Below are 13510 nucleotides of genomic sequence, written 5' to 3' on the forward strand. Positions count from 1 at the left end.
AAAGGCTCTCAGTCTGAGGATGAGGGGAATCGAGTGCCCCAAGCTCTATGTCCCGATCACCAGGCACTGTGGGATACACTTGAAGGCGTCTGTGAAAATCCTGTTCTACCTTCCTGCCGACGCAGAACTGCCAGCTCTACAGGATGCCTTTGCAACACCAGCAGGAGCACTCTAGAAGCAGAGAGTGGAGCTGGAGGATTCCGTTTGCAATTGTCTATCTGAGCCGATTTACAAAGTTACCAGCAAGAAACCACTTAGGACTTGCATTGACCCTGTATCAGTTTCGGTTCTATGTGAGCATGGGGACGAAAGAGGGGTGGAAGAGATCGCCTGCCCCAGCCCGTGGAGCAGCAGCAGCGGCCGGTCCGTGGAGCAGGAGCGAGGTGTGTCCGGCTGCCCGTGGGCAGGAGGGTCTCTGCTGCTCGCCGCCCTGTGCAGGGCAGAAAGGCGCTGCTCCTGGCCGGGAGCCAGCGGGGCCGGCGGCTGCAATCGCTCCTTGCCGGGCCCCGCCGGACACCGCCACCGCTCCGGGCGCGCTTCCTGCCCCGCCGCCGCCGGCAGTGTGGCCCCCCCGCCACACTGTGTGAGTCCCGGTGGGAGTGCGGGGGTGAGCGGGGGGTAAGGGGCGGGAGGAGGCTTCCGCCCGGTGGACGGTGCCGGAGCCGCGTCGAGGGAACCTACCGGGGCTGCGGGACGCGGGGGCTGTGGGGCCTGGAGGGTCCCGGTGCCAGAGCCGGTGGCGGTGGCTGTGGGTCGGGGGAAGCGCCCCGGGGCGCGGGGCCGGGCGGGGCCGGGCGGGGCGAGGCAGCCCCGGCGGGCGGAGCGGCAGCGCCCCCTGGCGGGCCCGCCCGGGGATGTCCCCCCGCCCCCGACACACACGCCCGGCCCCGCCCGCGGCGGTTCCTGCCCGGCCGCAGCCCCGGCTCCTCTCCCCGTGTCTCCCAGGGCGCAGTAATACACCGCCGCGTCCCCGCGCCGGGGCCGGGCGAGCCACAGGGCGCTGGACCGGCCGTCTGCCGCCACCCGCAGCCACCCCGGCGGATCCGGTAGCTCCTTGGAGTCTTTAAGAACTCTTTGGAGTAGTGCGGGGCTTCGGCCCGGGAGCTGACGGTACCAGTAGACCACGTCCCCGGTCTGTATGTTGGGGTGAGAGCAGTTGATGCTGATGGCGGTGCCCTCGGTGGTCTCTGCCGACGGCTCCTGCTGCACCTGGGCTCTGCCCGCAGCCACTGCCGAGGAAGGAGAAAGAAATGACAAAGATGACAAAGACACGAGATGGTCAGGCTTCCTCAGCATTTCTCCTTGCCCAGAAAGCAATCCCCATCCTTTGAACTCTCTAGCGCTGGGGAGAGCAGCTGTGTCCTGGCCTGGAGAGGCAGGGAGCAGGGACTGCCAGCCATGCTGAGGAGCTCCCAATACTCTGGTCCTCTGAATTCAACTAAGGATCCAAGTTGGAGTGAATCCATCCTTGCTGTGGCCTGAAATGGGCAGCAGCAGAGTGTGAGCTCTGCAGGGGCAGGAGAAGGGGAGCTCAGGAGGCAGGGGCTGCATTTCAGGGCCTCTTCCCTGGACAGATCTCCTGGGGGCTGGTGCCATCACCACTCAGCTGCACTGGGGTTCCCTGGGAACCTGCTGCACTTTGGTGCTCATGTGAATGTCCCCACCATGAGCAGCACCTTCCCTTGTGATGAGGACACACAGAGGAACTTCTGGGGAAGGACAAGGCCCCCGGCGTGCCCGTGCCATTGTTTGTGTACTCGCACACTGCACAGAGTGGGGACAAGTCCAAACCAGCCAGACTTTTTTCCTGAGGTCCGTGGTAGGCAGGATGGGGTCATAACCGAAGAGCAAGCACAACGCACACACCTGGGGAGGGAACAATGACCATTGGAGTGAGCTGAGAGGGGAGGGAAAGGGATGGGCATTGTACTTCCTCATGCGAGGGAGTCATTCAGCATCCAGCTGAGGATGGCTGGAGCTTCCTCCTGAGAATGACACTTCAGTCACCTCCAACAGAGTGACCCAGGCTGATGTCACTTGACTGCTTTGGACCCATCCAGCACTTGAGCTGAGTCTTCTGCCTGCACTGCTGCAATCCTGCCCTGGAAATCCTGGGGCCTTTCAGTCGCATGCTCACAGGAAACTTTAATTGGGGAACGGTCATGGCACAAACCTGGAAATGAAAAGGCAGCAGTGTTGGAAACCAAAGCACAGCCCATATCATTAGCTGCAATGGTTTGCATTCAAGATGAGCTTGTCAGAAAATCGTTACCTCTGCAAAGGGCGCCTCTGGTCCTGCGGCAATGAAGGGCAGGTATAAAAGCCAGTGCAGGTCCCTCCTCTCTCATCCACTTCTCTGGCCTCCTTCTCTTTGGGAACCAGGTGAATCTGAAGCTCCTTTTCCTTCTCTTCCAAAGTGAGATCTCTCCTTGATGCACATCTCAGCTAATTATGGCTATGTCCTGTCTTGGGCTTTGGATGTTCTCGTGATGTGAGAACATCTGCTTAGAGAGAGGCTGGGACGCAGCAGAGGCTTTTTATTTGTTTGTTTTATGCACTAAAAAAGGGCCTCCCTGGGCCAGGCTGCTCTTTGTAGGGTGATGAAGAACATATGGCTCCTGTCCAAGCTTCAATCTCCCCACTCAGTAGTGGCTTTGACTCCTTTGTGACAGGGTAACCAGGCTGCTCCTCACCCAACCTTGTGCTCTGCTTCCTCCCTGTTCCTCTCCCAGGTGCACCTCCACACTCAAGACATGTCCTGCTACAACCAGTGCCTGCCATGCCGGCCCTGTAGCCCGACCCCACTGGCCAACAGCTGCAACGAGCCCTGTGTCAGGCAGTGCCAGAACTCCACCGTCGTCATTGAACCTCCTGCTGTGGTGGTGACCCTGCCCGGCCCCATCCTCAGCTCCTTCCCTCAGAACACCGTGGTGGGATCCTCCACCTCCGCTGCTGTTGGCAGCATCCTCAGCTGTGATGGAGTGCCCATCACCTCTGGGTGCTGTGACCTCTCTGGCATTTCCAGCCGCTACTATGGCAGAAGGTCCCTCCCCTGTTAAAGATTCTGGGGAAGCCCCAGGGAGAGACCTTGAGGAACTCAGAACATGGTGCTGGGTGGAGCATCAAGCTTTAGAATGTTGTTTTCAGCACAGATGAATGGCTTTGCTTTTCTTTCTCTTTTCTGTGTTTGCTTCATATGCCCTTAGCAGCAAGGTTCCCTCAAGGTCAACCTGTTGGACACCATCTGTCCCCTCTCCCTCTATGGGACAGGCAGACGGACATCATGCAAGAACGTCTTCATGACCAAGGACCGCAAACTCACAGCTGCCCCTGGGGCTCCATGAACTGGTGGCCCCGACCTGGAGTGACTTTGTTTCCCACTTTTCACTCATTAAAGTTCTGCTGCATTCAAGTGTGGCCTCCAGGTTGTCCTTTGCTCTGTGGACACTCCCCAAGCTGCCAAAAGAGAAAGGGTGGAAGGGGGTAAGACCACAAGGAGACCTATTCCCATCCACAGAGGAGAGGGTGGTTGGGACATCCTGCAGTGGTTCCTCTTTTGGAACCATCCCTTGGAGCTGAGGAAGACATCCCTGGCTGCTCTGCTGCCAGTGACCATCAGGTCATGCCTTGCTTTATATCAGGCAAAAATTGTCCAGGAAGGCAGGAGGCCCTGAGGTCTCAGCAGCCCCATGAGCTCTTGAGCAAGGCCGTTCCTCTTGCTATGGCCAGAGCTGCTCTGGGGTGTTGGGGTGAAGGCTGTGGGGCTCTGGAAGATGAGTTGCTTGCAGAATGGCAGGAGTGGTAATGAAGGGAACAGCCTTTGGGATGACGTCTCCCCTCCACCACCCAATCTAGGGGCTATGGCCTGGAGGCATCAGCAGGGTGAAGCTGTCCATGCTGCTGGACGCATCAAGGCTCAAAAGTGGAGCTGAGCATGTGGGAGCTGAGAGTGCTCAGCACAGAAATGGGACAGTGAAATGATGTATTTCTGAAGGAGATCAAATTGCTGTGATAGAGAACATGCAGGAGACCATGAAGGTCATCCAGGACGAGGGTACCTGGTGCACTTCCCATGAGTGCTGAAGGCAGGTGCAGAGCCCTTGACTGCTTCTTTGGTCCCCGCAACAAATCTGTGCTTAGGAATTGGCTGCCATTCTTTGAGGGAGAGGATTTTTTTACATGCAGATCTCATCCCTTCTTATCAGTGGAAATGTCTCTTGGCAGCCACTACAGTCCCATATGCCATTTCCTGCATGAAAATACAGATGTCTTGACAAAAGTGTTCAGGTGCAAGGATGGACATGATGGACCCAACCTGTGTCTGCCACTGAGAGTGGAATTATAGCAGATGAAATCTAGCTCAGATAGACTGAAGACCAAAAGTTTCAGTCTCTCTTCCCTGGTGTCTTCCTTCCAAAGGTGCTGGAGGGCTTCCTCAGGCCAGGGGACATATCCATCTCCATCTGCATGGCCAGCTATACTTCTTCCAGATCCTGGGAAGTCAACAACGCTTTCTCTACATTCCCATGACCTGTGGCCACTGCTTGACTATGTCCAACCCACTACACTCTGAGGCCATCATGCACCAGGCTGTGTGTGTCTGGCAGGTGGCAAGGACAAGACTGACCAGTTCCCTGTCTCATTCTCTGCCAGCAGTGCTCACCTCTCATAGTACTTCCTGCAGGCCCAACCACATCCTCCACTTCTTGGGTCATCCCCCAGTTCTCATCCACCAACTCGACTGACCAAAATGGGGCAATCCTTCTGTGGACTAGATCCGTCCAGTGACCTGTGCCCTGGAGAGGGGGCAGCACATTGTACTGTGCTGTGGGAGTGATGGAGCACTGGCACAGGTATCCCAGGGAGTTTGCCCAGTTTCCCTCTTTAGAGATTTTCAAAAACCACCTGGACATGGTCCTGGGCGACTGGCTGTGGATGGCCCTGCTTGAGCTGGGTGGGGGGAGTGGACCAGATGACTTCCAGGGGTCCCTTCCAACCTCGGCCATTCTGTGATTCTCTCATTCTCTGAGAGCAGCTGACATGGAGCAGCTCTGGGTTGCCACCCTCTGACGGGATGGAAGGTTATCTGTACTGCCCTCTCTTTCTTTCTAGTCTTAGTGCTAATAAAGGGCATTTTCAGGAATGTTTTGAAGAGGCTGAGTGCCTTTCTTAGTGGGATCAGTCAGTGTCATTTCTGGTGCCCCAGCCTCAGGGTTTGCAGCCTGTGGGGTCTAGAGAACAAGTCATATGAGGAAAGGCTGAGGGAACCGGGCATGTTTAGTTTGGAGAAGAGGAGGCTGAGGGGAGACCTCATCACCCTCTACAACTACCTGAAAAAAGGGTGTTGAGAGGATGGTGTTGGCCTCTTCTCCCAAGTGAATAATGACACGCCCAGAGGAAATGGTATGACATTGCAGCAAGGGAGGTTTAGATTAGGTATTAGGAAGAATTACTTTACTGAGAGAGTGGTCAGGCACTGGAATGGCCTGCCAAGGGAGGTGGTGGAGTCACCATCCCTGGACGTATTTAAGAAATGTGGAGACATGGCACTTCAGGGCATGTTCTACTGCCCGAGATTGTCGTGGTTTTGGTTTTTTTGTGTGTGTGTATGGTTGGACTTGATGATCTCAAAGGTCCACCAATGAAGATTCTGTGATTCTGTCATTCTGTGGGCAGTCTGGCTTCTCTCAGGCCCACCACTGAGGTACTGCTCCCTCTAGAGAGTTGGGGCTGGTCTCACACCCCCACATCTCTCCTAAGGAGATCACTTAGGATACTTGCAGGCACCTAAGGCTGGAGGAGTTTTTTCAAATGTAATGTGGGGATTCTTTGTGGCTGCAGCCCTATAGATGTTCTTTAGATTTTATATTATTCCTGACCCACAGACTTGGGACAAGAAGAGGCTCAATGTCTGGAAAGGTCATGGCAGCTTTGACTCCACTGTGGTTTCTGTTCCTTTTCTAGAGAGAAAACAGCTGACCGAAGCAGTGTCAAGCTCTTGAGGTCAATAAAGCTGATGGTGCCTTATTCATTTCCTTAACTGTGGGGTCTGAAGAACGTGCCTACAGTCATCCTGAGAGGCTGAGAGCTGGCATTGGGTGCATGAGTTGTCAGTGATGTGTGTGCATGTTCACAGTCACATATATGTTCCTCTGCTGTGCTCATGAGTGCATTTGCACACATGGGAAGGGACCTTGAAAGCCCATCCTGTCCCACCCTCCTGCCATGGACAGGGACATCTCTTACCAGATCAGGTTGCTCAGAGCCCCATCTAACCTCACCTTGAACATTTCCAGTGATGGGGCTTCCACAACATCTCTGGGCAACCTCTTCCAGTGTCTCACTACCCTCACTGCAAAACATTTCTTCCTTATGTCCAATCTACATCTACCCTCTTTCAGTTTAAAGCCATTGTCCCTCGTCCTGTCACTGTGGACCCTGGCAAAACGTCTTTTGCCTTCTTTCTTATAAGCCCCCTATAAGTATTGCAAAGCCATAAGAAGGCCTGCCCAAAGCCTTCTCCTCTCCAGGCATAACTACCCCACCTCTCTCAGCCTCTCTTCACAGGGGAGGTGTCCCAACCAGTTTTGTAGCCTTCATTTGGGCCCACTCTAACAGACTCTACAGACTCTTCCCACAGGCAATGCAGAGACATCAGCTCACACACAGGTCTTATCCCATCCTACAGTAAATGGAATGAACCATCTTTCTGGAGACACTGAGCCTGCAATTGTCCAGTGGTGGCCTCTGAACTAAAGTCACAGCAGGGCCTGCCTTTACCTGGTAACATGTACATGGCTTGTTTCATCATACGCTCAGAAGTGAACCCACAGACTGTTCCACCAGAGCTACAAACACCTCCATCTCATGGCTAAAGCCCATATCCGCGTCCCTGGTCCCCCTCAGGGACAGATGGAGAGCGGGGAAAGAGATTTTATGGGGGTGAGCAGGATCACGCTGGGCGTGTTATTCTCATCAGCTGCATCTCTGCCTCTCACTGAGTGCAGATCAGTCTTCTCTCAGACACAGTGAACTCTTTAAAACAAGATTTGCAGAAGGTGACTCTGTCAAGTCCAAGTCCTGTGCCTTGAACAGTGTAGACAGCCTCTTGTTGAGTGTCTTGAGTCTACTCAATGAACTCTAGATGCCTAGAGGTCTAGATTAGAGTCTCTGTGTGTGTGTGTGTTGTCTAAGCCAGCTTTTAGTGTGTCTTGAGTGACCTTTACTGGACTCTTCCAGCACATGAGATGAGTCTTCTGCCCACAATCAGGTGTTTTGCACCGGAAATGCTTGGGCCTTTCATCCTGTCATACAAAAGATGCCTCCACTGGGGAATGGGCTTGGCATAAAGCAGAAAATGGAAAGACACCGATTCAGGAAGCCAAAACAGAGCCCATAGCATTAGCTGGGATGTTTTGCATTCAAGATGAACTTGTCAGCAAATAATCACCTCTGCAAGGGAAGCCTCTGTCAGCCTGGGGCAGTTAAGGTCCATGATAAAAGCCAGCCCAGCTCCTCGCTCTCACATCCACTTCTCTTGCCTCCTGCTCCTTGAGAGTCAGGTGAGTGTGATCCCCCTTCTCCTTCTCCAATGTCTCAAAAAGGACGTCTCACTTCAGCAGACCTCTCAGCTGACACTGGGTTTGTTCCATGATAGATCATGGGGCTGCTTGTCACGGGAGAGGGAAGCAGGGAGAAGGTTAGACATGGAGGGAGTCTGGGACTGTGCTGAGATGGCTTCTGAACTCAGAGGCCAGGCAGTAGCTGTATAGGAGCTGGTGATTCTTTTTAGGCTCTGTAAGGATGAGGCCAAAAAGCCCTCATATATCGCTGCACAGCCTCCAGTTTTCAGCTCTGCATTTTCTTTGGCTTCGTCATGGTACGGTGACAGGAATGAATGCCTGTGTGATTATTCTTCCCTGCCCTCTCTCTCAGGTGCACCTCTGAACCCAAGACATGTCCTGCTACGACCAGTGTCAGCCCTGCTGCCGGCCCTGCGGCCCAACCCCACTGGCCAACAGCTGCAATGAGCCCTGTTTCAGGCAGTGCCAGAACTCCACCGTCGTCATTGAGCCTCCTGCTGTGGTGGTGACCCTGCCCGGCCCCATCCTCAGCTCCTTCCCTCAGAACACCGTGGTGGGATCCTCCACCTCCGCTGCTGTTGGCAGCATCCTCAGCTGTGACGGAGTCCCCATCAACTCTCCCTGCTGTGACCTCTCCTGCATCACCAGCCGCTACTGTGGCAGCAGATGCCCTCCCTGCTAAAGATGCAAGCAGTGGCCTCATACAAGGACCCCTCGGAACTCAGAACATGGTGCTGGACAGAGGATTAAACTACATGCCGTTGTTTTAAGAGCAGCTCACCATCTCTGGCTTGCCCTGCAAGGGCAGATGGGAAGATGTCAACCTGGGCTCTCTGAAAACACGGCCAATGTCTTCCTGTTCTTTTTTTCCTCTCACTTTTTTTATCTTTTTTCTTTGTTTTCTGGTGTTCCCCTCAAAGTCTGTTGTGAGACCCCAGCAACCAGCCTGGAGGGACCTGCAGCCTGTCTCCCTTTGCTGGGCACATCAACAGATGCCCTGTGGGAACTCTGCCACAGCAAAAGGGGAACACATTCTCATCTGCTCCTTCTGCTCCCCACATTGGGGGCCTCCATTTGGTGTGACCTCATTTCCCTCTTTAGACTCATTAAACAATTGCTGCAACCCTGCCTGTGTCCTTTACGTGGTCTTTCCATCTGCATGCTGACTGTGGAAGGAGAAAGCCATTACTTTGTGGGAGGAGTTAGGTGGGGGCCCAGAGGAACCCTTCATCACTCCTCGAGGCATTGGAGGGTTGGACACACTGCAGAGAGTCCTCTTTCAGACACTGCCTCTTGACGCTGAGGAAGACATCCCTAGTTACTCCACTGCCAACAGCCATCAGTCCTTGTCTTGCTGAGACTCTGCTCAGCAATAACCCCTTGGCTTCGGAACACCTTGTCACGTGAAGAGAAATCCTGACAACGGCCAAGGCCATCCAACATCTCCAGAGCATGGGACCCTGTGGTATGGGAGTCTGCCCTCACACAACCCTCCCCCGACCCCAGCACCAGAACCATGGGACAGGGACAGAGGACAAGGTCATTCCTGCATGGGTTGAGGATGGGAGCACAACTTCTGGCAGGTTCTGTGGGAGGCAGTGCTGAGTCAGGTGGCAACACAGGGCCAATGAGAATCAGGACCAAGCTCACCCAGAACCACTGCAACAATGGCAGCCATGGCTTTCATAAAAACATTCTAGACTTTGGGTCTTCTCAGATGGACCACAAGTCTGAAGGACACACTAGTCTCAACCAAGCAGGTGGGACCCCTTATTGCCATCCCTTTTGTACACAAAACTTCCCTGGTTTTCCCAAGAAGAAATATGCTTGTGCTGCCCTAGTTCACCGAGGAGAAATTGCAAATTCCTCCAATACCATGGATGTGTAATATCAGGCACTTCCTGAACAAGAGGGCTGGAGTCCTCAGGAGTCTCCAGGGGGTTTTCCCACCTCTGTCTTGTTTTCTTCTGGAAAAGCAGGAGTTATTTTACCCCTTTTCTGATTGCACTGCTCCTTGTGGGATAACTATGTTTGACAAGTATCTGTATACACCTAAGCTTTCTCGTGGCACACCAGACCTGGTGTCTGAAGAATGTCCCTCATTTCAGCATCCAAAGAGAGGACAGCATCAGCCCTCATGTCTTCCCCAGGTAATGGCACAGCCTATAGCTTCTCCAGCTACTTTACAGGTACCAGGTACATTTTTTCCACATACTCCATCCCCGCTTCACCAAAAACCCTGTAAAGGAGCAAAAGAACAAAACTTAAGCCTTCCACAAATTCAATAAAAACATCTTTCCAGAGCACTTCCCGGTACAGCATTTGCCAGCACCTGTGGGACCACAGAATATTCTCAGGCACAACAGGCAGCAAGCGGTGGGCATTCGGCAGTGGGCAAGCACTTGCAAGTCTCCTGCACAGCATCAGGGAATGTGAAAGTTTGACAGTCAGGATTTTCTCTGGGGTGCAGCAGCTTGATGAGCCCCAGACCCCATTTGCAGTGGAGAAGCAGGGAGTGTGTACCCCTAGTATTAAGGTAAGTGCATCCTCTGGGGAAGTGAAGGATGGAATGGAATGGAATGGAATATAATACAATATAACATAACATAACATAACATAACATAACATAACATAACATAACATAACATAATATATACAATATAAGACAATATAACATAATACAATAGAGTATAAAATAATATAATATAATGTAATGTAATGTAATTATATTAGAATGTAACATAATATAATATTACATAATATAATAACAGAACAACACATAGGATCGGATAGAGTAGGATAGGAGAGACGGAGAGAAGAACACAATAAGAATAAAACAGAACAAGACTAGACTAGACTAGACTAGAATGGAATATTACAGTTGGGAAGGACCTACAATAACAATCTAGTCCAACTGCCTGACCACTTCAGGGCTGACCAAAAGTTAAACCATGTAATTAAGGGTGTTGTCCAAATGCCTCTTAAACACTAACAGGCTTTGGGCATTTACTGATGCTCCATTGCTCTAGGAAGTCTGTTCCAGTGTTTGATTACTCTTTCTGTAAAGAAATGTTTAGTAATGTCATGTTAGAACCTCCCCTGATGCAGATTTGAACCATTCCTACATGTCCTATCCCTGGATCCCAGGGAGAAGAGATCAGCACCTCTCTCTCCACTTCCCCTCCTCTGGAAGCTCTAGAGAACCATGAGGTCACCCCTCAGACTCCTTTTCTCCAAACCAGGCAAGCCCAAAGTCTTTGGCCACTCCTCATAGGACATTCCTTCCAGCCCTTTCTCAGGCTTTGTTGCCCTCCTCTGGACGCAGTCAAGGACCTTCACTTCCTTCGGAATTTGTGGAGCCCAGAACTACACACAGAACTCAAGGGGAGGTCGTCCCAACGCTAAATACAGTGGGATGATCTCCTCTCCTCACCAGCTGGTTGGACTGTGTTAACGCCCTCCAGGATGTGCTTTGCCCTCTGGCTGCCAGCGCACACGCCTGACTCCTGTTGAGCCTGCTGTCAACCAGCACCCCCAGATCCCTTTCTGCACGGCTGCTCCAGCCACTCCTCTCCCAATTTAGACTTGAGTCTGGTGTTACTCCATCCCACATGCAGAATCTGTCGTTTGGATTTGTTTAATTTCATGCCATTAATGATTGCCCAATGCTACAATTTATCTAGATCCCTCTGCAAGGCCTCCTGTCCCTCCAGAGAGTCAATGGTACCTCCTAGTTTTCTATCAGCAGCAAAATGTCTCCTGGTACTTTCAACTCCATCAACATCCACATCACTGACAAAATCATTGAACAGAACTGGGCCTAGAATTGAACACTGAGGAACACTGGGCTTCTTAGTCTTTACTTTGATGTAGCCTCATTGACTACAGCCTTTTGAGCCCTGCCCTTCAGCCAGTTCTTCACCCAGCACACCATGTACCTGCTCATCCCACAGATGGACAACTTCTCCAGAAGGATGCTGTGAGGGACACTATCAAAAGCCTTACTAAGATCCAGAAAAATTCCATGCAGCACCTTCCCTTCATGCACTGTGTGGGTTGTCTTACCATAGAAGGAAAGCAAATTAGTTCGACAGGACTTTCCCTTTGTGAACCCATGTTGACTGTGCCTGATGATTGCATTGTTTGTCAAAAACCATTCAATAGCACCCAGTATGACCTTCTCCATAATTTTTTTCCGTGGACTGAGGTCAGACTGACAGGTCTGTAGTTTCCTGGGTCCTGCTTCATGCCCTTCTTGTAAGTTGGCCTAACATTGTCTGGCTTCCAGTCATCAGGGACTTCCCCAGATTCCTAAGACCTTTGGTAGATCATTTAGGGGTTCCTGCTGTAACATCTGCCAGTTCCTTCAGTTCTCTGGCATGAATCCCATCTGTCCTCGTGGATGCATGCACAACCAGATGATACAACTGGTCCCTTACAAATGGGAAGTCACTGTTCCTGCACTCGGGGCTCTCCAACTCAGTGCACTGGGCAGCCCAAGGTCTATCAGTATTATTAAAAATGGAGGCAAAAAATGTATTGGATGCCTTGAGTTTTCCTTCATCTCTATTACTCGGGTGACCACCTTCAACAAGTATTGGCCCAATGTTTTCTTGACACCTCCTCTTGCTATCAGTGCACCTAAAAAAGCCTTTCTTGCTGTCTGACACACAATGGGCCACTTTCAATTCTAATTGAGCTTTGGCTTTTCCTGCCTTCTCTCTCCATATGTGAACCACAGCTCTGTACCTTCCCTGCGAACCCTGACCTCCCTTCCACAGATTGTACAAGTTCATTTTTCCATGGGGTCTTCTGCCCCGCTTGCTTAACTTGAGACACAATGGAATTGCCTGCTCCTGTGCTTTTGAAAGGTGGTTCTTAAAAACCGCATACCACTTGTAGACTCCTGAAAGCAGATTTGCAGGGGACAATCCTGGGGTTGGGTGATGTGCCAACTGAGAGCTTGTGGGTAAGCCTTAAAGAGAAGAGAGATAAAGAGCACATTGTAGTGGGTGTCCCCTATAGGCTGCCTGACAACAAAGAACCAGCAGATGAACTCTCCACAGGCAGATAGGAGCAGTCTCACATTCACAGTCCCTGGTTCTCATTGGAAACTTCAACCACGTGAGTATCTTCTGGAGGGACAGCACAGCAGGACATGAGCAAGCCAGGAGGCTCCTGGACTACGTGGATGACAACTTCATCACCCAAGTGATAGAGGATCTAATGAGGACTGGCTGACACTCCAGAGGGCTGTGCAGCCACCCAGCATCACCTGGACAGGCTGGAGAGATGGGCAGAGAAGAACTTAATGAGGTTCAACAAGGACAAGTGTAGGGTCCTCCACATGGGGAGGAAGAAGACCAGGCACCAATATAGATTAGGAGTGGACCTGATGGAAAACATTTCTAAGGAGAAGGATCTGGGGGTCCTGGTAGATAGTAAACTACCCATGAGCCAGCAATGTGCCCTTGTCACCACAAGGGCCAATGCAATCCTGGGCTGCATAGGGAAGAGTGTGGCCAGTAGGCCAAGGGAGGTCATTCTCCCCCTCTACTCTGCACTGGTGAGGCCACAACTGGAATACTGCATCCAGTTCTGGCCTCCCCAGTTCAAGAGAGACAGGGAACTACTGGAGAGAGTCCAGCATAGGGCAACAAAGACAATTAAGGGATTGGAGCATCTCCCTGATGAAGTAAGGCTGAGAGAACTGGGATTCTTTAGCCTGGAGAAGAGAAGGCTGAAGGGAGACCTTATTAATGCTTACAAGTGTCTAAAGGGTGGTTTGGAGGAGAATGGAGCCGGACTCTTCTCAGTGGTTCCCAGTGACAGGACGAGGGGCAACTGGCACAAGCTGCAACATAGGAAGGTCCATTCAAATATGAGAAAAAACTTCTTTCCGGTGAGGGTGACAGAGCCCTGGAACA

General features: G+C 52.0%; 2 protein-coding genes and 1 pseudogene across 2 annotated transcripts in view; all 3 read left to right on the forward strand.

Moving 5' to 3' along the window:
• The window catches only part of LOC141474807 (feather keratin Cos2-3-like), a 25085-nt pseudogene extending 16820 nt beyond the window's left edge, over nucleotides 1–8265 (forward strand).
• Nucleotides 2304–3059, forward strand: LOC141474808 (feather keratin Cos2-3-like). The gene is made up of 2 exons (XM_074162885.1): nucleotides 2304–2382; nucleotides 2701–3059. Exons 1-2 carry the CDS (start codon nucleotides 2304–2306, stop codon nucleotides 3057–3059), a joined length of 438 nt encoding a protein of 145 aa, XP_074018986.1.
• Nucleotides 2347–13510, forward strand: part of LOC141474809 (feather keratin Cos2-3-like) — a 12542-nt gene continuing 1378 nt past the window's right edge. The window contains exon 1 of the mRNA XM_074162886.1: nucleotides 2347–2382. The gene's annotated coding sequence lies outside the window, so the exon portion shown is untranslated. The remainder of the gene's footprint in view (nucleotides 2383–13510) is intronic.

This window comes from Numenius arquata, chromosome 23, assembly GCF_964106895.1.
Source record: "Numenius arquata chromosome 23, bNumArq3.hap1.1, whole genome shotgun sequence".
Lineage (NCBI taxonomy): Eukaryota > Metazoa > Chordata > Aves > Charadriiformes > Scolopacidae > Numenius > Numenius arquata.